The 27563-nt window shown below is 37.5% G+C and overlaps 1 protein-coding gene across 1 annotated transcript in view; it reads left to right on the top strand.

Moving 5' to 3' along the window:
- LOC122400558 (carbonic anhydrase 2) overlaps window positions 1-27541 on the top strand; it is a 41892-nt gene extending 14351 nt beyond the window's left edge. The window contains exons 2-7 of the mRNA XM_043402081.1: window positions 2711-2911; window positions 13151-13272; window positions 17502-17597; window positions 21989-22103; window positions 22902-23080; window positions 25053-27541. Of these exons, the coding sequence (XP_043258016.1) occupies window positions 2711-2911; window positions 13151-13272; window positions 17502-17597; window positions 21989-22103; window positions 22902-23080; window positions 25053-25121 (782 nt within the window). The 3' untranslated portion in view covers window positions 25122-27541. The remainder of the gene's footprint in view (window positions 1-2710; window positions 2912-13150; window positions 13273-17501; window positions 17598-21988; window positions 22104-22901; window positions 23081-25052) is intronic.
- The last annotated feature ends 22 nt before the right edge of the window (window positions 27542-27563 follow it).

The following is a 27563-nucleotide window of genomic DNA, read 5'->3' as shown; positions in this document are numbered from 1 at the left end:
TTTAATAAGTACTGTGTTCTAAAATAATACGTGTTCATTTTGTAAGTGAAAAATGCAATTCACGCTATGGAACTTCCAGGTAGAGCCAATCGAAGGACAGGAAATCGTTTAAACTGCGACTTTATCTCAAATAATATCGGAATCGCGTGTCACGACGAAGAAAGGTTTGTGCAGCGGCACGTGACGTACGCCCATGATAATGAGTTTCTCAAAGCAGGCGATAATTTATCCCGATTGTCGGCACCAATAGTAGCTGTTTTGACACGATATCTGTTGCATAATCTGCGCTTGCACTTCGTAACGTTATCACCAGCGCGCCGTTAATGCGTTTAATTAACTACGTGGCCATTATTTTCTTCAAATAATTAATTCTAATCACGGAGCACGGAGAACATAGAATATAAATCGGAACGTTTTCCTATTTTGAGACTTCCAGATTCCTGAGACAATAATTTTAGTAATGAAAATTAAGTTATTCGTGAACTATAAAATCAGAACGAATACAAAAATAGATATTTAAATTTTAATCAAACGAGCGAATATTATTGAATATTCATCGATGAATAAATGTTATTACTTGCAAATAAATACGCTCTCGACCGCTAAATAAAAAATATGTTTAAGTTCGAATGTTTATTCAAAAATATGACAAAGCAAAACTTCTTGATAAATGAAGATTTATAGACTCCAAATTAATGAAATCAATTTGTTTGGCTTGTCGACTGTTTAAGTACAAATATAAATAGCGATATAATAAATGGAACCTACATGAACAGCAATAAAAGAAATTTGTGTCAATAATGGAAAATTATCACCTACTGAGGTGATAATCATCGGTATTTATAAACGGGATTTTAATTAATTGGAGTTAAGTAGTGCTCGTTCGTTTTACGTTAATCGTTTCTTTTTTTGCGATTAAACTGCAAGGTGATGTTTGTCACGAATAATTGACGCGCTTAATATTAAACACACACAATTATGTCGTTTTAATTGCAAGAAATCAGGCGATCGTACGGCAGGAAAATGTTTCCCAAACACTGTCAAACGTCGCAATCGTTATCTTTCGCTAAATCATAAAACCACGTTTTCACAAACGGGATTAAATATTTATTAACAACAAATACTATATTTACGATATTTGACGCGCAGTAGGTCAAATTCATGTAATTACTGCAGGCAGAAAGTGACAATTTCCATAAAACTCGTAGCTGATAAAATTATTTGAATTGTATAAATTAAATAAAATGTGTTATATTTGTCACCCGTATTTTATATTAAACTTAAGAACAAATAAGAGTGTTTTCGATCAATATTCTAGGAAATCGACTTTGAGTTCGGGTTGTAAACAGGCAAACGTTGTACGCGGAACTCCGAAGCAGGGTAGACATTATCGTGCATTATCGTAATTTTAGTAATTTTAGTTTACGTGTAATCTAACGTCACACGTCCTGGAAAATTGTGGCTTGTACCGCATGCTATTAAATATTTATACGTTAGGTAACTATAAGATTACCATATTTTGATGCACTCAGTTTCGTTGAAACGAGTTGCTTGTCGCGAAAATGATCTGAATGTTAGAATAGTTGATGAAACAAATCAAGAAAAAATAGTTTCTTTGTTTTTATCATTCAAAGTTCGGTCTTTGGAACGGAGAAGATACTTGAACGTATTCTATGTTCAACTTGTCGTGAATCTATCGTGAACTTATTATAGACAACTGATGAGCATGTCAGAAACATATCTCGAACGTGTCATGAATATATCATGAATCTATCGTAAACGTATCATGACTGGTGGCGTAAACATGTCACGAGCCTATCCTAATTACATCGTGAACTTATCGTGAACTTATCGTGAACTTATCGTGAACTTATCGTGAACTTATCGTGAAGTTATCACGAACTTATTATGAACTTATTAAGAACTTATCATGAACTTATTAGGAACTTATCGTGAACTTATCGTCAACCTGTTATAATCTTATCGTGAACCTATCGTAAATATATCGTGAATTTATCGTTAACTTACTGTAAATATACCGTGTATACCGTCCTAAACGTACAGTGAACTTATCTTGAACCTGTCATAAACCTATCTTATGAATTCCTGTGGAAAAAGAACGTTAATTTTTCGAAACAACACCAGAAGATTGCCTCGAGGTTGCTAGTCGCTCGTGTGAAAAAAAAATTCTCGAAATGGGCAGGGTTAAACATATCGTAAATGAATCGAAATCCTGTCGTAAACGTACCGTGAACCTATCGTAAACGTATAGCGAAGATATCTTAAATTTACCGTAAACATGTCGCGAATGTATCGTGTACGTATCATGAATGTATCGCAAACATGTTGTAAACCTATCCGCAACGTATTCTAAACTTATCCTGATTTTACTCCAAGTGTACCATGGAATGATAAGATACGAAGTAAATTTAACATCGATCAACAAAACGGATAAAACCGTCTATGTGTGTCAACGTCAAGGGTAAATCAACTTCTTACGATATTGTACATTTCAAAGACAATATAAATCTTAAATATACAATTCCACTTATTGTCTGTTGAGTGCCTCGATGTTTCGAAGTAGGCGAAAATTCATCGATAATTTAAAAAAATACACAAAATGGGGTATTTGATACCAAGTATGGATCAACGTCAAATGTTATTTTCTACTGTAAGAATTTAACTAACATAATTATTTCTTTTTTTGCAGGACCCAGCACATGGGTGACAAAGTTCCCAATGGCGGCAGGTTCCAGGCAGAGTCCGGTGAACATCGAAACGAAACGTGTAGAATCCGACTACGAGGCTCTAAGTAGCAAACCCCTTCGATGGCAATATCCGGCCACCGCTTCCCGGAAGCTCGTTAATCCGGGTTATTGCTGGCGCATAGACACCGATTGCGAGGGCACGCGTGAGTCTATTTTCATATTTCAGTTTATCCTTTCAAAAAACACTGACCGCCGCTTAAAGACGGAACACGTTGCGCGCGCAGAAACGAGAAATCGAGTGGTGGGGGATCGTATATCCAGGGCCTTGAGCGGCCAATTAATTTGTGCCTAAACATTTTGATATACGAAGATCATATTTCTACTGCAAAAAACACGGTTCAACTCGAATTTTTTATGTCATACTTTTTTTAACAGCCAATTCTATTAGCCAGCTTCCTGTTGAGTCGATTAATATCAACAAGTTTTTGCGTGTAGGTATTTTTGTGAAAATCGGAACCATTTATCACTCGTTCGCGAAGATGTCATTCGAAGATTTCTTTTTTCGTTCCGTGTATTGTAACGAATATAACCATTTATCAATGCCGCATCAATTACCAGGTGTCAGAAATTCGTTCGAAAATAACTCGATCGGTCGTTCGTCAATCATTCTGTCAAAGCAAAGAACGGAAAGTTTATACAATTATCGAGCAAATAAAAGAGTTTTTTAGCCGAATTACTCAAAGTACACGACGTATTATTTATTTGTTTCACGTTTTTATGGCACAGATTATACATAAATAGAGAAAATTTCATATGGAAAATTAAATATGAGAACTGCAAGTTAAATGAAAATAAAAATGGTCGAGCAATTCAATTTTACATTTTTAAATACAAAATATTTCACTCTATTTTTACATATTTAAAACGTGCAGAAATCATGCCTTTTAAAGAACCCAGTGTGTTCTTTAATTAATTAGGGTAACCATAAAGTGTCGGGTCAAAAAGTAAGAAAGAATGATTACAAAATATTAATCATAATTTACACTACTGCTTGGCACATAAGTATTGTAAAACACGTTCTTCCAAGTATTTTGTTATTGATGAAATATAACGTTTATCTAAAATATAGTTAATTAAAGAATAAAGAGTAATGTACCACAAGGTAAACATGTTCCAATCGTGTGTAAAAAAAAGTTTATCTCGTATTATATCTTTAAAAAAGAAATACTGACAAAATAAGATACATGTAGTTAATAGTCGTGAGTAATCAAATTCTGACAGTTTTTTTATGTCCAGTGAACACGTGACGCTAATCTCGTATTAATATGATAATGCTGCAAATGTTTGGAACTAATTTATAAAAGAAAGTGATTAAAATAACAAGATGAATGTATCGTACGAAACATAACACTCCCCTGTCACTCGTAGCAAATATAAAGTATTTTAAAAAAAAAAAGTAGATACATACATGGTAATGTTTGCAGGTTTACTTTCCAGTAATGTTTATTATATTAATATCTAAAACTAATATTTAGTCAATTTTGGCGCGTTAGCATCTCCAGATTATATCCTTCTTGATATTTGTTATTAAGTCGTGGATAATTTTTTGTTTCATATTGTATCATTCTTGCTGCGTCAATAATTAATTATTTTGTTTTCGTTTTCAATATACTTCAAATCTGGACTTTGAACTGCCCCATTGTATCAGAAAATAATATCTGATTTGCTGACTTGCTAATTTAATTGTCTATCTACTGATCCCTGTATTTTTAAAAAATGATTTCCCTCTCGCCATGATTATACTTTGTACAACTGATAATTAAGCTTTTTCTCAAATTCATCGACTGAAAGAACTTTAATATTTCCATTTGTAATTCCTACTAGTTTTGAATAGATGAATCAGTGTTTTTTGATTGGCTCAAGTATCAGGGTCCCCCCATCTAACCCAAATCAATTTATTTTGGCCCCATCAGACCATACAACTCGTTTTCAATCGTTCCTAGTCCATTCTTCATATCTCTTTGGTCAGATTTCTAGCGTCTTCTTTTTGAATTTCAAGTGTACTCTTTTTAACCCTCTATAATACATTCGTCTTTCTTTTATTATCTAGTTCCAAACATTTACAGTAAGTATTATCGCTCCATTACAAGATTAGCGTCGTGTGTTTACACTTTTGCGCGTCAGTGTATATAACTCGAACAATTTAAGAAAAAAAAAGAACCAAACATGTAAAAAGTAAACTATTTTTTATATACAGCTATTGTAATACGTTTACCTTGTAGTACAATCCCCTTTATACTTCAAAATATTAACAGCCAAAAACCAATCAAACTTGTAAAATTTTCAGAAAGGCCAGTTTTATTAAAATTTAAAGTAGTAGTTATTTTTATAACTTGATCGATCTTCGAGAGTCCTGTTCAAATTTATTTTCTTCAACATCTCCTATCAAAATTAATTTAACTTCCTAGTGAAAAGTCGATATTAATAATTTACATCAAAATGACTGGCATTTAAAGTTAGAGGTTTCACTTTTGACATGAAATTCCTCAGGATCTTTCGGATCCTGCACTATGGTTATCTCTAATGCAATCTAGTTACGTATTCGTGCACGATTATGAGAGTCCCGTGACATGGTTAAGGGATTCTCGCAGAGTGTTTGCATTCGTTAGCCCAGTGTTTCTCAATCTTTTTCGACTCGTGGCCTACTTCTGACTTTCATTTATCCAGAAGAAAAAAGAAAACTGACTTTCATTTATCCAAAAGTAAAAAAGAAAACAAATAATAATATACTGATCGTTAAATAGTTTTCGTTTTCCAAAAAATTCATTTTATTCTCAGAAATCGATTCTAAATCTCCCTCAAAATACAATAAAATTGCTACCATCCGCTGCCACGTTGTAAGCATTTCGTACATCGTTTCTTCATATTCTTCGTAACAGAATCGACACGGTCGAAGAACATAAAGAAACACGACGTACGATGAACTCACAGTGTGGCGTCAAACCGTTAGCCTTCTTCATTCTCAGAAATCATTTTTAAAAAAACGAATATATTAAATTCCCTCTAAACACACCCATTATTCGCAACAGAGTCGAGGAACATAAAGAAACACGATGTACGGAGGAGCTCACAATGTGGCGACGGACCTTTCAAATGGCTTCTTCGAGTCCTATTAGTCTTGTTTTGTAACATCATAGCAGAACGAAAAAATAGTTCGTACGTTCGAACGAAAACAAAAAGCCACTTACGGGACAAAAGTTCTTGTTACTTGACTGCAAATATCCTATGTTTCCTAGAAATATCGAGGAAAAATTGCAGAGAGCGTGTGTTTGGGTTTGGAGTTATTCGACCGTGTGAGATAAATTGCACGTTGACCCGGTGGAACGAAATATCGAAAATGTCTCGGAACGTAAGGGGTTAAGAAACGCGCGGCGTGTCGTGCGCGGGGCTGGTTCGTGCATTTAAATGCGAACGTAAGAGAACTCGTTCGTTACCTGAAAGTCCGAGGCGCGTACTCGAGAAGAACGATTGCGATCGGCAGCATTGAATTGCAGATCGACCGCGAATGCAAATATGTCCCCCGGGTTGAATTGGCTGCCGCTCGAGATTTCGTGGGAAGAGGCCTTTCGATGGAGAGTCGCCAAGCCGCTCGGGATCATCGATCCTCTGTTCGATATCGAATCGCTGGCACGCGTTTCACATTGTTTTAGAACCGTACGAAAAGTCCTAGAAAATTGAAATTATAAAGTACGAGAAATATCGATGGCTGATTATTTATAATTCTGAAAAATTACATCGACAAAATTTATGAACGATTTCCAAATGTAAACAACATCAAAATGTTGCTTTAAGAATACTTTATACAAGAAAAAGAATATAAAAATGGAATTGTTCCCACAGAGGTTCGAAACAGTGAGTTATTTTGAAATTTACACACAAAATTTGAGAATTGGATGTCCCAAATTATAAATCGACCTACAAGAGTATAAATCATCGATGAAAAGTCGTATTATAAATTTGAAATTATAAAGTACGAGAAATATCGATGACTGATCATTTGTAATTCTGAAAAATTATTTTGACAAAATGTTTTGAACGATTTTGAAATGTAAACGACATAAAAATGTTGCTTTAGAAATAGTTAACGCGAGGAAAGAATGTGCAAAATGGAATTGTGCCCACATAGGTTCGAATCAGTGACCTATTTTGAGACATAGCAAAATTCGGAAGTTTAATGTCTCCAACTATAAATATCTCTGTACGCAAAGTTTGACGCAATATCTGTTTGATTTTTTAATTATCGATGATTCGCAAAGGGACGTGAATAAGGCTTTGACTTATGAAGTTGTCAAGTTGAAGAGGTTCGAATTATAAAAACGACTGTAGTGTGTTTTTTAGTGTAACTTTGAGAATTTTATTTCGGCAAACATACAACTATAACTTATTGTATCTGTTTACAGTAAACCACCAATATTCGACTGAAGCTTCCCCCTTAGAGAAAAATTATTGTTTTTCTTTAGACTTTATCTCCCCACGTGATTAATATCTAAAAAAATATCGTCCAATTTTGTCTTGAATCTAAAAATTATTTCAACGATTCACACACTAGGAAAAAGAAAGTTGCAGTAGTTGACACATTAAAAAATACTAAAATTGCGTTACTCGACATTTCCTATTTCCAATAAATAAAATAATAACCTTTCTTTATTGATCGTTAAACAGTTCAATAAGAATTTGTAACATCGATGAAAATAATAATTTTAAAGAGTAACGAAATACAACCAACACCAGTATCGAACCTCTTAACATCCAATAAGGTTAAATTACGTTTGTATTACTAATTGTTTTACTTATTTGAGCTCCAACGAGCAAACATCGTCGCTACTTTTTCTTTCGGTAAATATTTGACGAAAGCTTTAAGAAATTAGATAGTATTATATGTCTCGTAGAATGAACTTTTACAAGTTTATAAGTAAAAATGAAACCGCATGAATTGTTAAACTCTTCAATTACCGTTTCCCGATTAGGAAATGTTTTGTTCCTCGTAAATACGGCTCCAAACGGTGAAAATGGTGAAAGTTGGAGAAAGGTTCAGTGCTAGATGTGGCAAAATTTCATAGTCCAATGCAGCTGAAAAAAAATGCGATTTCGCCATTGCGATGCGTGAAGCGCTGACCTGCAAAATCTTTTATAAAACGTAATATATGAGTTACATATAACTCATCGATGAAATTCCTACTATTAAAAACACAATTTTTGTTTTCTGTGCTGTTTATAAATATCAACTACGCCACGAACTGCAAAGGTGTTTATACTGGAAATATCAAACCCCTAAAAACTTTTACATCAAATAGCTGTTAAATTATAAACTGATCAGCCATGAAATCCTGTATCAATAACTTCAGCATTTCAACCACTATCAGCGTGCAAAATGAGCCATTCAAAAATGAACGTCTCGTTCCATATGTTACATATCATTCATGCATGGGGCTGAAACGTTTGGTGACTTGGGCGTTGGCTCGAGCATCTAGCGAGCAACCCTTTGAACGGGGTTGACTCATGCCGTATGCGCACACCCGGCCCAATTTTCATTGCCTTTTATGGTAATGCCCCGCCTTAGTACTGAGCATTTTCAACTATATAAGGGCCGCGGTTTCTTACTCGGGGAGCTCAGTTTTATCTAAACTCTTGGCACGACGTTACTGTGACACTCAGGGCAAGATCGGGCTATAATCCCCTTCAAGCAACTATCTACGACTATCTACCTTAGCGGTTTATCAGTGAGTGTCCATTAATCGAGTAGAGCTCCCGCGAACGCGCCGCGTAAAAGCCGATAACAAATCTTTCGCCTTCGAGGCAATTTAGCAATTGTACAACTTCTTGTAAATCCATAGCTGTACTTGAGCAACGTCAAAAATATATATTCAAGTTGTTATTCCTTACGTGTGTTATTCACTCAAAGCAACCCTGAACCATATTAACCGTAAGGCTAGGGGTATCTCACGAACCCGGTACACCTTTACCGCTCGAGGTGTACCATCACGACAGAGAGCAAGATCCTAAAACATCCTAAAAACCTACGTGGCTCCCAGGGTATAAAGCCCCTGGTTCGTCCACTCCTACTAGCGGCTCCCAGGGTATAGAGTCCCTGGTTCGTCCGTGAAACCATTCATTTTCCCTATAAATCTAACCCCGTGGCTCCCAGGGTATAGAGCCCCTGGTTCGTCCACGTAACCTCCACCTACGGCTCCCAGGGTATAGAGCCCCTGGTTCGTCCGGACCTCCTTTCTTTTCCTAACCATACCCAAAACCACCGGTCGAGTACTGCCCCTCGACCGAATCCAGGATCTCGCGCTCCCGCTCGTAACACATAAATGAAAGATATGAATTGAAACAAGTACTTAATACCTTGACTAGCTTAGTCATGCATAAAAAAAAAAACATATGCGCGCGAAAACAAATTTTATTCACTCGTAAAGCAACCGTGTTAGTCAAAAGCTTGTCAAACGAGTTGGACTATGTCAAACTCTGGAAGGACGAACACGATGACAACCGGAAGTTCGAATCACGGAACAAGGAAATGTTAACATATCAGGAAGAAGCAATAATATAGCGATAATATTGTATACGTTGATGTATTCAAAATCAACGAAATATTTTTATCTCCTAATAGTCAAATACCTTCCTAGAAAAGAATTTTGAAATTTTGTTGAATAGAATATTTTCGTTATCAGTTATGAAGTCTCGTTTTTAATTTAACCCTTTGTACTCCGAATTATATTTGAATTTTGTTACCAGCAGCTTCCAACGCTTTTAAGTGTTTTATTTGAAATTTACGTTAGCTAAAAAGTAGGGTAAATTTAATCAAATAGAGGAACAAACAAATTCAATTAAATATCTGTTTTATTTACATTATTGTTGTATTTTTTCATTTTCAAATGTATGATATCTCCTTGGTTTGGACTTGAAAAAATGTCGAGTGGGACTCGAAAGGAGCTCCTGAAATAAAAATTGATATCGAGTCACGCTCGATATAGATGTGCAAAGGGTTAAAAAAAATTAAGAAAAATTCGATATTTTGTCAAATGATTGAAAGATCGTTTCGGAAATATCTTTCGTTAGATCAATCAACCGTTGACCGAAGAAGCGTGCGATGTTGTTTCGCCTTCTTCGCGTCATCGCAAACATTGCGCCCCGAATGTTTGCTCGTGAATAGCGACGGACTTAATCTCAACCGGTTCAAAGTGGATTTTAGTATTAACCGCGAGCTGAAGCTAATTGGTTGCATGAGCAGGGCACGAAACGCGGCTCTAATCGTTCGTTTCCGACACCGTTAAGAGGCGGTTCTCCTTAACAGGAACTCACCAGGAAAAGCTAGCTCGCGTTTCGTCGTTGGTAAACGTAAATCTCATGGCTGTAAAACTTTATCCTCGTTGCGGGCGACGATTATCGACGCTATCTGAAGGATTAAGAACGCCAGTGCAGCGCTTACCTTACTTTTTCCAAGATGGCCCAAATAAAAAATGGGGTCGTTGCAGTACTTTCCTCGTGTTAAGTCAAAACCCTATAGAGATCACGACAATAAACGTAATTTTTTTATAAACTTCTTCTCATGTATAATTTGTTTCATGATTTTCTGATCAACTATACCTGGGGTATTAAAACAGAGTCCAGCATACATACAAATTCACGCATAAATTTGTTAAAAAATAGTGGTTTGAATGTCATATATTTGTAAGCCACTAGGACAAGTTTCATACCTGATATAAAAACAGAATAAAATCATTAGACATAACCAGATGAAGTGGTACTTAAACGTGTATAAATTCAAATTTATTTCTATTATTGCATTCGACTTTCGTCTCTCGAAAAAGCCATTAATTTCTTCGTCATAGTGTCGAGTACGTTCGTAGAAAAGAAAGCGATTTCTAGGATCCGACGTTCCTTTTCCTCGAGCATGTCTTTGTCAATACGACGTATCGCGCAGAGATTAGAAACGCATAGAACGCCGATTATCTAGACAGCGTCGTTTAATGGCAAAGAAAAGCAAACGTTCCAAGCGTACGTTGATTTACATGCTCGTATATCGTTATCTTATCACGTTAAATCAGTGATGCGTTGCGTGTTATCGCTACGTTAATGAGAAATTGTAGCACGCATTATGCAATAGAGTCGCGTGAAAAAGATCAAAGCAACGGGTTTTCGTACGAGCGTATCAAAGAAAATACGTATCTATGTAGTATGAAATACGTTTAACTTGGATTGTCGGAGTATAAATAGGTTTCGCGTATGATCGAGGTATTGCGTAATCGTACGTCTTGTGACTACAAGGAACACATAGGCAGGTGATCTATCGCGATGACAGAAACACGTAATAATATTTTTTCAACCACGATCGCGTACTAATACGTTCTTGCGTTTTGCGACACGCATCCGTCTGTTTATCGTTAGAAAATATGACCGTGTCTATTCAGGGGCGGTGTCGTAACACGGCAATCGAGTAATGGCGTCGTATAATTGGTAAGATTAGTCCGGAATTAGGCTCGTCGCATTAAGAGCTCCCCCCTGGTGTCGCAAAGCACCTGTTCGTTCCCAGTGTTCCCCGCGTTATTGTGTCAACGACCAGCTAAATATTGACGCTCGACAATGGCAAACAACTCTCCGCCGGCGACGCGGGAGAGAGCGTTTGTCAGTCATCTCGGACGATTTGTCATCGTTAACGAAAAAAATGGGCCAACGGTTGGTATCGCGCGGCCGTAGACTGCATCGATTCCCTGAAATTCTGCTCTATTTCTGTCATGTAAACGTTCCCGTTCCTGCCACATATGAGCACGCATAATGCGTCACGGCACGGTCGTCCTCGTTTCGAGAGTACCGCGAAGGTAATAGCCTCCTTTTAAGCGGCACGAAACCGCCGTCGAAACGTTCGCGAAAAAACATGCGCGACGCCGCGACTCCGACGAACGTCGATTACCGGTTTTATTGAACTCCCCTACAGGCTGGGAAAAGAAATTCATCGAGCATACAGCACTTTGTTCGAGAAATCGAAGAAACGATGACCGTTTCGAACGATCGTAATTCGCAGAAAGGCGTTGCAGTAACACGGGTGGAAAGAAATAGTTGTTTCTCGGGCTACCAGCGCCGCCAGCGGAGAAACAACCAACAATAGCTACCGATGTTCCCCCATTGGCGGCGCTAATAGCAGGGGAATTGTTTTTCTTCCAGTGCATCTCGTTCGTTGCACCGTGTCGCGTTAGGGGTACTTTGCAACAGTCGTCATCGTTGTTTACGTTTCTTCGTCTCGAAGGAAATTGCCGTGTAATTAACTGCCGGATAGCGGACGGTTCTGACCCACACTCACAAGCTCGTTAGACGTCGGAGAATGAAGCTTCTTCAGCAGATTGCTATCTTTATAGCAAATACACTTATTTATAAATTTACGATTTCTCTACAGAATTATTCAATTTCCTTAGAAAAGGCACTCGATACAAATGCAACTACACATTGCCAATAGCAATTTTCTGTCACAGTCTCAGATATCTCGGAAGACCATCTGAAGAAGATCGTGTCGTTGGAGAACCAGTATATCCTGTTTGAAAACATGATCTATTGCATTATAAATTCCGTTTCTCTAAAAAAGTTGTTTCCATATACGCGTTAGAATTTTCTCGAGTCTGTAAATCTTGATCGACGTTTGCATCGCGATGCGTCGGTGTACCGAGCCAACCGCGGACGTTGCTTTGCACATCGTAGATCTAGTTATGGTCCCCTCGTTCGCGCAATTCGGCTAATCAAGCGTATCCTGTAATTCAACGCGTTCGAACGGTCTGCGTTCGTCCTGCGGAGTCATGGGAAGAGGTGCACGAAACTCGTTTCTGGTCTCCCTGGATGCGACTAAATTTAGAACCCTGTGCTCCTTGATCGCGATGACGTCACTTCGCTGAAAACCAGACGATACGTAGTATTACATAGGTTACCCCATAAGTTCGTACCATTCGACCGTAGAATTCGTAACTTGGTGAGAAACGAACAAAATTTGTCGGTTTGGGGGATTTCCAAAATTTTTAAGAGAAGAAAATTGAGATTGTGTCAAAGCTAAAATATTGATTTACTGGTTAATTTGAGGGAAATTAAAAATTACCAAACTTTTCTTTTGCGATCCTCACTTTGAAAAACACTAAACACTCGATATCTATGCGTTTACTTCGAATTTTAATAATAAAAAGTGGAGAGAAGTGGTTGATATTTAACCCTTAAATGGACTCTCAATCTCAACTGAATTATTTTACTTAATGTTGAGTTTTAACAAATTAGTAAATGGAAATCTGAGAAAATGGAGGGCGCAGCGGCCTCTATGATCTACTTAAGGGTTAAAGTAAATCCTGAAGATGTTTTATGAATCATTCATAGTCACAAACGGAATTGTTGTTTTTCTTTTGCAGTTCTAAGCGGTGGTCCACTGATGGATGATATCTACAAACTCGAACAGTATCATTGTCACTGGGGATGCAGCGACTCTAGAGGATCCGAGCACACCGTGGATGGACAGGCGTTCGCTGGAGAGGTGAGTTTAACTTTTGACATTAACAATTACTTGAAATAACTAAAATAATGCTCCCAATCAATTGTTTCTTGAAAGAAAGTAGACCTATTATTAGTCCACACAAACACATTTTGGTCCTCCTCAGTGAATTAAAATAATACCTAACACTTTGTTTTCCTTATCATTACTTCAAACAAAATGAAACTCTCTTTATCAAGTACATTGAATAAATAAACTAATATCATGTCAAAGACCCTTCAGAACCATGTCATCTACTATACAATAAAATGCAATATTCTCACTTTGTGTTTATCCTAGCTAAAAAATATCTCCGAACTCCGTGTAATCGATCTCTCGAAAAAGCGAGTCTAATAATTCCATTGTCGGTTGGATGGACGTGTAACAATAGCGTTTAGAGTTCTGAATGCTTTTGAAATGTGAACGGCGTGCTTTTAAACGGCTTTAAAAGGACGCGCGCGGGATAAGCGATTAACTTTCTGATGTCAGGTCCTCTGACATTCGTAGTCGGTGTCGACTTCACGGTAGATCGTTAATAATTCACTCTAGCGGAGCATGATTCGCGTCACGATCATCGGTACGAACTTACGGCTGCTTCAACCTTGCTCGAGCGCGCTGTCCGTGACTTCAAGACCGAGACATCCGGAGAGGAAGAACCAGAATCCTGGCGAACGTAATTATTTTTTTTTTTTTTTTAAAGGAAATGATATTCGTGATTACGAGAACAACAACATTCCTTTGACTTTGCTCGATTTTAATCCATTTCTTAACGACCTGCAGCCTCGCAAATTCTGTACGTGATACGAGTACAGATTCCATATGAAAACTTGTAGTCGAGAAGAAAATATTTTTTATTCGATCGTGTCATGAACGAGTCGCGGAAATTAAATTTAAAATTTAAATTTGAATCGTGTGGATTCAGATTCGAGTCATCTTCAGCCTACGAAATAATAATTTAAATACTGTATGCAGCACAGAGATGATGTTAGGAATTAAAATGTAATTCCTGACGCACAAACTGATTTAATTTTTAATAATAAACAGTGTTGGTCGAACTTAGTAGCGTATAAAATTGTTAATAACAACTATCTGGTGAGCAAAGTATCGCTAAACGTTTGAACGACCTACATGGCAAGAGAAAGTCAAATCAAACTTAGAATTGACCGTGAGAGATGATGATGAAAATGACAATTTAATGGCGATTTAAGAGGATGTATTAGAGTTTTAATATTAGCCTGAAAGAGAAAACTATAGGGGGGTAGACAATTCGACTTTCAAAGAAAGTCATCGATATTTTTTATCATCTTGACCTTACTTCTGACGTCAAGATTAACCTAATGATTTACGATAGGCTGACCTCTAGGTGACTTTAGATATAAAAATCTTAATATTTACAATGGAGGGGCTAACGAAATAAATTTATTTTAACAAATGTTTATAAAAATATATTGAAGACGGTCGTTTCAAGCGTTCGTTAAAATGAATCTCTCTTATAATCGTTTTTTGTTGTAGTTATTTCGTTAATTACGTTTACTAATTTTCATACTCAAGATCGTATAAAGGTCATGCTACCACAGATCATTGAGTTAATCTTGACGTCAATTATAACGTCAAAAAGATAAAACTACGTAGATCAACGACCTTGAAATTTAAAAAAAATTGGCTATTTTTCGCAACATTTGTCTCTTTCGAACAACTAATGTTTCCCTTTGATGTTTTATTTTACTATAAAAATTTAAATGGTCGAATTAGGAAAAGCACTCTGTGTTGTATAAAATTTATTACGAGCAAATGAAATTAATTTTTCTTTTTTTTTGTGTTACATCGTGGATATTTACAACCAACGTTACCATGATAATTACACGCGAATTAGATGAAGAATCATGATAACTTCCATAGTAACTGTCCAGTGAAGGTTACACAGCTAGGAGTCTCACTATTGTACTGAATAGCTAAAATGGCCGCTAGAGAAATGTCATCATTGAAACGATTGCTTCTTGAAATTATTATATTTTCAAAGCACTCTCTCGGGGCAATAATCGTGGAGATTATATTATTCATATTGGACAGCTTTAGAAGTTCATCTGGGTTTTATCTTGAAATATGATAAATTTCATATTTGGAGGTCAAAGGTTTCCTTTCGTTGATAAAGGCGTGAAAGTGCGTCAATTGAATTGTTTTCCATCGATAAATAACACAAATGTGTGGTGGTACGAAAAGTACTAAATAAACTTAAATAATAAAATCATACACGTTATACACAGGATGTAATTTATTAATTGTCATTTTGACGTTTTTAAATAGCATTATATCTTTTATTTCGTAAAGTTGGAAAACGACCTGAGATGGGTTGGCTACCGCGTCTGATCATTCACGGGATAATCTACTTCCTCGTTTTACAAGACGGAGATTGCACTATAACCAATCAGACTCGTTAGTCAACTTCTCGTCTCTGCACAATACTTGATGACTGTTGAGAAATCAAGTACAAAATATACAGTATAAACGAGCCTGCAAAACTCCTACAAGCATCGAAATTGGTGCACTTATCGAGATAATTAAAAGCCGCTAGTAACGTGTCCCACTTTCAGTTTTGTTCGTTGTTAGATGACTATCGAGTTGTTCAACTTTTCAAAACAATGCATCAATGTTCACACAAAGTTCTTTAATTACTTTATATTTTCAACGACTTTCAACGAATTATAATATTAATATAAACTACTCTTCTCGAAGACCATTCTATACGTCAATGTCTCTTCCACATGCGTTTTCAAACGTTTCATCTCGCATCACGTTCAAAAGACGAACAACGCGAAGGGAAGCAATTATGATAATTGGCGTTCTCATTGAGGCAAACATTTGTATGGAAATTGTAATTGAATTATGTAAGAAAACGTTCAGACAACTTCGCGTCATCCTTGTCCTCGAGCAACTATCGAAGAAGTCTCAAGAAACTACTTTGAAGACTACCGAGTATGCATCCAGTAGAACGACTCAAGCATTCGAATACAGAGAAATTTGATAAATAATTTCAGCTAAGCTTGGAATCTTCGAATTATCGAGATATTAAATCAGCCAACGAAAATCTTGGATCGTCTAACGCGGTTCTATAAATAAAATCTGCGATACGGTCAATCGCATTCGAATGCGTCAGACAATCATTGGACGATCGCCTTTTTCCATTCAATTTCCAAGCACGTTTCTTTTACGTTCTCCGATGCACTCAGAATGCACCGAAGAGAATGCACTTCCTTCTTGGTTGATGAGGAGCGCGCGCTTCGTGGAAAATTTTAAATGACGCTTTCGCGACACGCGTCAGGTTTCGAAATCATTAGCATTAAGCAGGTAATTACCCCCGCAAACATTCTCTTATTTTGTTTAGTCGTCTGTAGAATGCAAGTGTATCGATCCTTTTGATCGAATCTCTCGAGAGACTCTAAAGAATGTATAATTTGTACACTAGAGAATCGTAGGGGTGTATTTAGCTCATTTCTTTCTGTGATCGAATTTCGAGTTTGAATTAAAGTCAAGAAATTCAACCCCCATAATACACATTTAAAACGTGAAATAACGAGTAAAATTCATTACGAGTACGTTTCCAATTAAACGTGCCATTAACGAAAGGGATAAGATAACATCGAATGACTAACGAGACAAAAATTTTTCTTTCGAAGTCACGGGTAATCACGTGCACTCATTCTGCAAATATTTTCCACCCTGTTATCGCGAGATGCACCGGCTCGACTGCAAAGAATCTGTTAATTAACGGTGCCTTGCCTCGTCGTTGACACGGTTCGAACACTTTACCCAAAACCGTGCGAAACTTATCTCGCGAGATGTTTGAAGAATTAGTCAGTGGAGGCTCAGTTTCGTTTGTTTTCTGACGTTCGAGAGATGCCCCGATGATTACACGATTACACGATCGATTTAATGATTCACGGAACAATAAGCTTTCGCAAACAATGTGACTCCGACAACCGGGTCGCAGGGTGTAATTTTCAATTATTAACGTTCATTAAATTGACGTCTGTTATTATTTGCCTTCTATCGTGATGCAAGCGACACGAGGAATGTTTTTTATCGCGCAACTTTCCCAAAGTCCTTTTTTCTCATGGAATTCATTTCAAAAATTTGTTATAAAATAAAAATTCCAAGAGATCGATAATTCAAGAAGAATCTGATCTTTTTAATTTGTATTTTATTAAAAAATTTCTTTTTTCTTTCTGTTGCAGTTGCATCTGGTGCATTGGAACACCAGCAAGTACAACACCTTCGCTGAGGCTGCGAAAGCGCCCGACGGCCTCGCTGTTCTCGGTGTATTTTTGAAGGTTGGTAATCGTTTTGTCCGACGCACAATTTCCTGGAACACAGATTTTTCTTCCTACTTCGCCTGGATTGGCGTAAGATCCAGATTTGTTCCGTGTTTTGAACGACCCGGAAGCGTAAGAGTGCATTACTCACTGTCGTTGCACGATTCGATCGATAACGATCCTCCTTGCGATGCAGCGTTCTAATAACACGATGATTACTGAATGTCCGCGAGTAAAGACAGCAGTCAGAATCAAGTAGAACTATAATTAGCTTATAACTAGCACGATGAAGTTTCGACACGGTTCACTGAACAAATTCCATTTTGCTATTCAAGATTGGACGCTTTTTAAATTCGACGTGAATTAGTAGAGCGGCAAAACGACGATTTACAATTCCGTAATCACTCTGAAGAACGAATTACTGACTCTAGAAAACTAGGATAAACTTCGGAAAATTAAATCAATGATGAATTAACTTTTATAAAAATAACGTATACTTGGCTAACAGATATATTCAATTTCAAATTTGATGAATTGCGGAAAACAATTACTTACAATTTTCCACGATTCCCATTACCGTTGACAGGTGCAATTATCTGGCATTGAAACCTGTTCTCAAATAGTCCTGACAAGATGTAATTGTTTTTAAACTATGCTCAAAAAGGAGCTTATTTTGAACGATGATAATCGACGAGGAAAAGAGATGAAATGAAGATGATAATTTTTATTAATCGCGTAGATCCGAGAAACATTCGAACGTTGCGAAATCGACTCGCTTATGATTTTGTACGATTTCCATCGACGTCGTTGGGTGTTTTTCGCGACAGCTGGAAGCCACCGCAAAGTCTCGTGATTGTAATTAGTTTATATGCTGTTTATGCCCTTTCTACGGGTGCGCCGTACCGACACGCGCATATTTATAGTCGCTTAAGCTTTTACATAAGCCAGCAAAGCTTTAGTAAGCAGAATCCATAACAGTGTTACGCCGTTCGTTCCATCATCTGTTGATGGCGTGTTACGCAAGCCATCGAGCACGCATCGTTCGTTATCCAGCATCGTTCGAACACGAAGTGAAATTCACTTTTGATGCTTCAACTGCTAGAGCTAGGATTCGTCGAATTTTCCTCTATTCGAATATTTAACCAATCGATTACTTAGTCACTACAATCCACGAGTATTCGAATAACAATGTGCTCGAGATTACTTAACTTTGACATTCTCGTTTCTTTAGAAAACTATTTTCAAGTATGGTAAACAAAAGGTCTGTAGAATGACTTTCGACCATTTGCTGAGAGAATAAATATTTATAAGGTAACAAACAAGATGACTTGACATTTAGAATTCTTAAAAAACGCATTATTTTGCATAAAACAAAGGAAATGTTTGTGTCTGACTGTGAATGTAGAATTCACTTAACCCTTTGCAATCCGAGAATGTTTATTAATACGATTTCTAAAAATAAAATATTTTTCCACAAAAATGCCTATAAATTTGACGTTACCAGAAAAGAAATTATGCTTGCATATTACGTATGTCGTCGTGGCGGCGCCAATAGAGTGCAAAGGGTTAAACGACAAATCGATAGTTCGTTCTGCAAAACGTTGTCTTAAGATAAACGATAATTTGACTTTAAAATTAGCCAAATGTAAAAAGCACAAGACGAAGTTGGTACCATTGAATCTCGATTTAAACATATTTTATTTATGAGCGAACAATTATTTCTACTTTTGAGAGGAACTTTTTACACACGACTCTGTATTGTTTATTTTCTCGGGCAGATGTTTTTGCTCGTAGGATAACACGCCACTGCCTATCGCGTTACATGAATAAACATTTCTGTCACGAAAATCATGCTACGTGGCAAAAAAAAAAGTTTGGTAGCAATTAGAGACACGTAGGACCGTGGAAACATGTTAAATTGCCTGGTGTAAAGAATACTATAGATTACGATCGCTGGACAGTACTGAAAAGAATTGCGCCCGGCAGTTTGGAATTAATTGCTTCCGTTTCGCATGATCCCGCGTACTGGACACTGGCAATTCGAGATGGTGTATAATGGCATTGTAATGAGCGAATTTCGACTTTTGATCTCGCAGAATTCGACGAGTAACGTCGAAACCAATTTCGATTTAAAATCTTTGCATGATTCGATTGCGTAATGGACGCTGGACATTCCGGGCTCGTTGAAGTCGTTCGAACGAAACATGCCCACGCGAGATGAGAACAAACGCACACGATGCATTAAACCAGTGTTTCTCAAATTGTGGTCCACGAACATCTTCAAATCGAAAACGTATCATACGTGATATTTATAGCTGAAGAATATTGTTGAGGGATGATTTTACACACCAAACGAAAACAAAATAGTTTTACCAAGTAATAAAGATTTTTAATACTACAGTATTGGGAGAATAAATTAATTTAATTTGTTGTTTCGTCCTCACTAGTACTTTGCAAACGAATGTTTTCGATCTTTATAATTTTTTTTTGGCCATCTTCATATTCATATAGGTTATCTAAAATGCATTCATTGATGAGAAATTCAATAATTACTTATAATTCTTGAGAAAAAAGTTTGCAATCACGTAAAAAAATGTTGAACTTAAAAATATGTAGAAAATATTAACACACTAATAATTCTAGTATGAGAAGATCCATCAAAGTTTTCCATCGTGTGAGAGGTGGGAATGTTTGAGAAACACTGGGTTGGAGTATTCTCGTGGAACTAGATAATAATGCGGGATGAATTCGGAAAATGACATTGTACAATTGATCGTTTCAATTATGTTAATGCACCGGAGCATTTTCATCGAGTTTGGAGTTGTTGGAACGAATTATCTATTGAATAGACTTGAGGATACGTTGAATTTGTCTCTCCTTGAATACTCGAACGCTTCAACGATTTAAATATTCTGATAAAAGTGGAATCGCGTAGTATAGCGAGGAATCACATGGTAGTACGTTGTTAATGTACAAAAATATAGTCTGCACTTTTTGCAATGGACTGTCAGATCGGGAAGTAGTACGTTTTATTGCGATCGTAACAACGCCGTAAAGTAATTGGAATACACACGTAGTGGTACGTGCATTACGAGCGTCGCCCTGCTGGCAGCGCGTCAACAGCCTGGACAAATCATAATCTATGCACATTCTCGCTGAATGATGAACATTGGATGATCGTTAGATAACGCTGCCAGTCATTAATACCGGTCGCGTGGAACATTCGACTGACCGCAATTCCTCCGGACTCTTACACGCCTTGCTATGCGAACCTTTCTCCCCCGTCTGTTTACGACGCGATCAAAACACCGTCGTCTTCTGTGTCGCGTTTAAAAGCCACCGTTCTCAACAGTCGCGACGACCACATTCCACCATTCAATTCTCCGTTAGCAGCTTAGAATGTCAATTACATCGCGACTTTTCTTTCCGTCACGCGATCCCTGGACATTGACACGCCTATTTGGCCCAGAGCTTCTTAAATTATAGGTCACGACCCCGGGAGGTCGTCTGGAAAAACGTAATATGCTCGTTATTATTTATCGTTTATCTAACAGCCGTTGCAAACTATGTAATTTCTTGGTAATTTTATAAATTCAAGTCTGTGGTATTGATAGTTTAACGGATAAATAAATATAGTTTTACTCTGCTTTCTCAGAACAAACAAATGAATACTTAAAACTTCTTTAGAATTTATATCATTTATCTTAAATCAAACTCTGTCGATGAGGGTCCCAATTATTCACCTAATATTTTTTACATCTCGTGTACGTACATTGCAAGTTTTTAGTATGTAATTTATGAATTTTTCGCATTTAACAAAATCGTGCAATGAGTAAGGAAGATAAAAATTTCCAAAATTATCTATTTCGACTTTAAGATCAGTATTTCCAAACAAAGAACAAAAAATGGAGGACTATTATGCAATTTATGAATTTTTCGCATTTAATAGAATCGTGCAATGAGTGAGGAAGACCAAAATTTCCAATCATGAAAAAATTATCTATCTCGACTGTAAGATCGGTATTTCCAAACAAGGAACAAAAACTGGAGGTCTATTATACAATTTATGAATTTTTCACATTTAACAGAATCATGCAATGAGTTAGGAAGACCAAAATTTCCAATCATGAACAAAATTATCTAGTTCGACTTTAAGATCGGTATTTCCAAACAAAGAACAAAAAATGAAGATCTAGTACGCAATTTATGAATTTTTCACACTTAACAGAATCGTGCAATGAGTAAGGAAGACAAAAATTTCAAAAATTATCTATTTCGACTTTAAAATCGGTATTTCTAAAAAAAGAACAAAAAATGGAGGTCTATTATCCTTTTACCAACGTTACATATGATAAGTAACATAGTAACTCGATTATTTTATAGTAAATATCGTGCATCGTTGGTTTTAGGTGGGCAAGACACATCCAGAAATGGACAAGATAGCGCGGATGTTGCCATACGTGTCGCATAAGGACGAAGTCGTAGAAATTGCCGAACCTATCAATCCTGGCAAACTCCTACCTGGTGAGTACCTACGAAATGTCGCTCGTGGTTTTCCCCGTCTCTTTGATCGTATATTCCCTGTGCGCTCGAATCGCCATTGAACGTCGTCTAATTATCCGTACGAACGTTGTTTTTCCTCCCCGCTTGTTATTGTTCGTGCCAGAAAACGAGGTTTAAATTTTCATAGACCGCTTCGACCGTAGTTGCTAAATCCTGCAAAAATCGATTTGTCATTTCTGTCACGCGATTACCGCGCCAACGGAATTAGAAATCGCGAAAGAAAGAAATGTCCGAGGAATGTCGTGAGCCTGCATATTTCACATGTTGTTATAGACTTTGTGATCGCACGGCACGTGGAAAAGAAGCTCGGTACACGTATTATCGTTAATGTTTCAACGAGCGTGTCGTGGTTCGGTGGATTTTCCGACGCGCGTTCTATCAGAACTGTTCGAGGAGGGGTAAAAAAGAGGATAATGCTCGATGCGTGCAAAGGTCGCAGGGAACGATCAACCAGCTTCGCGTTCCATTTTAATGCGAAACTGCACGTACATTACGTTGATGAAGTTACATAATATCTGCCCCTCTCCTCCATCGTTTTCCGCGTTAATGAATTAGCAGCCAGTTTAAACGTCAGAAGCAGTAACGCATTAATTCGTCACGCGATTACGCTTTCTATCGTTTGCGTTCTGTAATTTACTCCGTCGTGAGTCTCTTGACCGCTTGGGATAGATTATTAGCGACTTTTCCTGGCGATTCTTAATGAAATATAGTATCTTGCATGTTTACTGTGTTCCTCAAGTTTTTACTTTGTCTGTTCAGATGATAATGGCTACTGGACGTACTTGGGCTCTCTGACAACGCCACCCTGCAACGAGAGCGTCACTTGGATCCTTTTCAAGAAGTACATCGAGGTATCCCACCATCAGCTGAATATATTCCGCAATTTGCGGAAGTTCACGCGCGGAGAAGAGTGTCCCTGCAATGAAAACCATGGAGCGGTACGTAGATTTGTAGATGTAACCTTAGAACCACAAAATGGAATTTACAGTGTCCAATATCTATAGTAGCTCACGAAAGTATTCAAATTCTTCCTATTTACATAGAGTAAAATTTCGATTATCAGGCATACGATTACGTTCATATATACATATGAACTGATGAAAACGAGGAATTGGATCATTTTTATGGGGGTTTTCTTGCTTTACAGGATTAAGGAACAATTTTTCAAATATTCTTAGAATTTCTACATATTTTTCACCAAAATACTCGTTATTTGCCTTTTGAAACACTTTAAAATCGTCCAATCCGTTCAGGAGTTATGACATTTTAAAGATTCGCATGAAATTTCGAAGAAGCATTTCTGGCCACAAACTATACTTTCGGTAAGGAATTTTTTTCTCGAAACTGAGTAGGAATTCGAGGGTATGTCTATTCACCAAAAATAATTGTAATTGCCCCCTGCAACTGAAAATAATTTTTTTAAAACGATTTGAAATTTTTTAATTTCGCCGAAAAATTCAGCACCTACATGAATTTTTTTCTCGAAAGTGCGTAGAATTACGGAGGTATGTTTATTGACCAAAAATGATTGTAATTGACCCCCACAGCCGAAAATAATTTCTCCAGGGTGATTTGAAGCTTTTCAATTTCGACGACAAAGTCCACCTTCTTGAATTTTTTTCTCGAAAATGCGTAGGATTTCGGAGGTATGTGTATTCAACAAAAATTATTGTAATTGACGCATGAAACTGAAAACTATTTTTTAAGAAAGATTTGAAATTTTTTTTACTCGCCGAAAAATTTTAGCAGCTACCCCCTGTCGATTTCTCTTAAAAAATCGTTTTTTATTTTTAATAAATTTGTTTGTCGCTGTAGGGAAATTTTGTCTAATACTTTTTTGTAAGTACCCATGAACTCTACTTCAGAAAAAAGTTTCATTGAAATATATTCACTATTATAGGAGTTATGTTTGTTTGAAAATTGGACCATTTTTATGGGGTTTATCTCACTTTACGGGGTCAAGGAACAACTTTTTCAATATTGTTAGGATTTCTACATATTCTTCACTGAAATACGCGTTATTTGCATTTTGAATTTTGTATTTCTAGTGAATGAAATGTAAACATTGCATTTCGGTCTATTTATGATTATTCTAATCATAAGCACAAGAAAGTCAGAAACCAGTAAATGTAAAAAATAAATCATATCTTGAAATTGCCAATTTATAAAAGAACAAAATAACAGAAATATAGAACTCCGTTGAAAAAATGTCAAAAGAGGGCCAACTGGATATTAACATCAAACGAGTCAGGACTTATTGGTGCGTACAAATACTTTTGTGACGCCCGAAAACGGTATTTTTATATCTCTATGTCTGTCACTTATACATTTTTTAGACTCCTATGTGACTTTACTTACAATCTTATTTTCAAAATTTAAACCTAACATGTTCTATTTGTTAACGATGTAGATTGAAAGGGTTTGAATACTTTCGTGAGCTACTGTAGCTAACAGACCCAGGTTCCCCAACCTCATTATAGTAAATAAATTGACGACGATCCTACCGATCCTAAAAGATTCAAAACTCGAACATTTCCATATTCTCTTTTAAACCTCCCCTATCTTTCATTCGTCCAATACGTCACTTCCCGAACATGTTCCGATCCGCTCGAAACCGTTCTCGCCCGAAATGCTCCGAGCAGATTTCGCCTCGCGAGAATATCCAACGCCTCTTCCTGTCCTCAATCGATTAAGGTGGAACGAAACACCCACCCAAACGCCTTTCCGTAGGCTCGATTAATATCCATCCAGGTCGCTAGACAGGCTGCATAAAACGCGAGTTGTCCGCGTATATTTTTTTTTCTCTCTCTCGATTTTATTTTTAGCCCAGTCGACGCGTCGAATGAATTTCAAATCGGCGGAATCACGGCCCCGTTTCCTAATGCCCGGTGCTTTTCTTTCTGGTTCCAGGTAATCAACAACTTCCGTCCGCCGTTGCCGCTCGGAAATCGCGTGCTGCGGGAGTGCGGCAGCTTCTGAGGCTGTTTCGTTCTGACGCGCGTCGGAACCAGTCGATGTCAGACGAAAAACGACCGGAAGGAAGAAGCCACCCGCAAAACTGCTCCTCGCAGCTTATGAGAGCCACGACGATTCCCCGTAGTCTTTTGTCGATCGAGCGTGCCGACGTTCAAGCCTCCCCCTCCTTTTCCCCCCGTTCTGTACCATGGAACTTTCCGCGAGAAAACAAAAAATGCCTTTTCAAAAGACACTTCTGACCAGACTTGGTACGCTTGAAACGATGTTCGAAAAAGAATAATCGCGTGGACTCTCGGCATAATGGGACGGAGATCCTCGTGTGCGTCAGACTGGAAGTACCTGTTCCACAAATTTAGCTATCCGAATGGAGAGATTTCTGGTCCGCGACGATCCAGGGTCTTTGGACGTCAACGATCGCGAATCTGGGATCGGTGGAAGGTGATCGAGGAGGATGAAAGCAGTACCTAGTACCTGTAAGCTGTGGCTATTGGTGTCCCAATATTGAATACCAAAGGAATTCTTTTTTTTATTTCGATCCGTTTGGTTGAAAAGTAAACGAGATTTTAGTAAGAGACATCCGTTGAACATTATCGAGAGAATCGGTCCATTCGATGGACGAAGAATTATTAGAGGAGGACGAAGCCGGAGATACTGTGGAAGAGCGATTGGAAAGTGTTTCGAAAGCATCATGACACAGGACGTTCGATGGGTATAGTGTAATAAAAATACACGCGTCTTTCGGGTCGTTGGACCCCGCAGGGTAATAGATTTTCGTCGTTGTTTCTTAATCAGGAAGGTAACAACGACCTTCCACCAGCGTGAGCATTTCACTTCGATTCCAAGTGCAATTATACGTAGCTGAACCGAGAGAGTTGTTTCATCGCTTGACCGTAAAACGTAGAGACTAGATTAGTTTGGAGACCTCTGCGACTGCTTTGTTCGAGAAATCAAAATGAAAGAAACGTGCCTATACGTATACATATACACACTTCGCCATTTACACAAGCCGTACACTTGTGTACGCATGTGTACGTCTAGATAAAATATCGAATTTCGTATAAAACGCAATATCGTAGCAGGAAAATTAGTAAAATTAAAACGAAAATAGTTTTTAAAGTCTTCGCGAGTAAACGGAGACTTGTTCTATATTAACGGATCCGTCCACCATTGGCAGATCCTCCGTGGATCTAACGCGCCTTTCTATGGGGAACACTGTTCATTACTGTTTATCGAATAACCTACGATATGTTCCATGTATAAATATATATTATATACATATGTGTATAGACGTGCGTTCAGATGCGCTGTCCAAAATGGATGCTCGCGGTATATTTCGTTCGTGAAATTTTTCGAGGCTGTCGAACGGCAAACCTTTGACTCCGGATTCGTAGAACGAATTGAAAACGACTTGGTTTATTCTTTCGAATAAAATAAAATCGAACGGCCATCTGTCGTCTGCTTAACATTGATTGACTCGCAAAAATGACGAAACATATCGTTTCGTCCTATCAAATTGAGAGTCAATATCAAAGCAATCAAGTTTGTTTCCAGATCGGTACACTCGAATCTTTCTTTTTTCTAAAAAGATAGAAAAGGAATGCAGTTTTAATGTACGTATACGAGCCTTAACAACACACCATTCTACCTACCAATTCATTCTAAATTAGTATATAAAACAAATTACTGGTTCGACGTGCCTCGGTCAAAGCGTCATTGACAGGTCGTGCACGCCACTGTGCCTTTTAACCACTCGCGTGATGCAACGATTGTATATTATTGTAATAATAACGCGTTCATGTCCGGTGTCGTCTGGGAATCCAACCAGGAAAAAAGCCTTGGACGCGAATAAGGAGATTGAAACCCCCCTTCGCGGTACTGCAATTTCTTTTGCAAACGATACTTTTGTCGCGACGATTCCGTTTTATTCCATTTAATCAGAACCGGATGACGTGTCAGAAGGAAGTAAACAGCGGCATAGCGTTACAAACACTTTGTGCTGCGATCGGTGTACAAAAGAAGTCTGGACGAGCCTATTTACGTGTCATTTGATTCGGTTCTGATTGAAGTATATTCGCGTGACCGTCGTCTGAAACCTTCGTTGTACCAGAATAACGAGTGTCAGCTTTTTAATATGCTAGTTTGACGCGTGCTGAAAGTTTTACCCCTGTCTTTTAATTCTTCTGAAATTGTATATTTTATAGTTACTCGACTTTAACTTCATTGCGCTGAGAAAAAGGGCTGTTAATGTATCCCGTTGCCCGTGTGACGGCGATTGTCCGAGATTTCTGTGTATTTATTGTTGGACACGTGAGAAGCAATCTGTATTTGTATTTCGTAGCATCGACTGTGATAAGAAGAAAACATATATGATAAAAAAAAAGATGAAATAAAGGACCGTGAGACATCACGGTGATACGTTTAAACGATGATTCATATTATCCGTTC

Source organism: Colletes gigas, unplaced genomic scaffold, assembly GCF_013123115.1.
Source record: "Colletes gigas isolate AHSC1104 unplaced genomic scaffold, ASM1312311v1 Colletes_gigas_Sc00019, whole genome shotgun sequence".
Lineage (NCBI taxonomy): Eukaryota > Metazoa > Arthropoda > Insecta > Hymenoptera > Colletidae > Colletes > Colletes gigas.
This window is presented reverse-complemented; position numbering and strand designations above follow the sequence as displayed.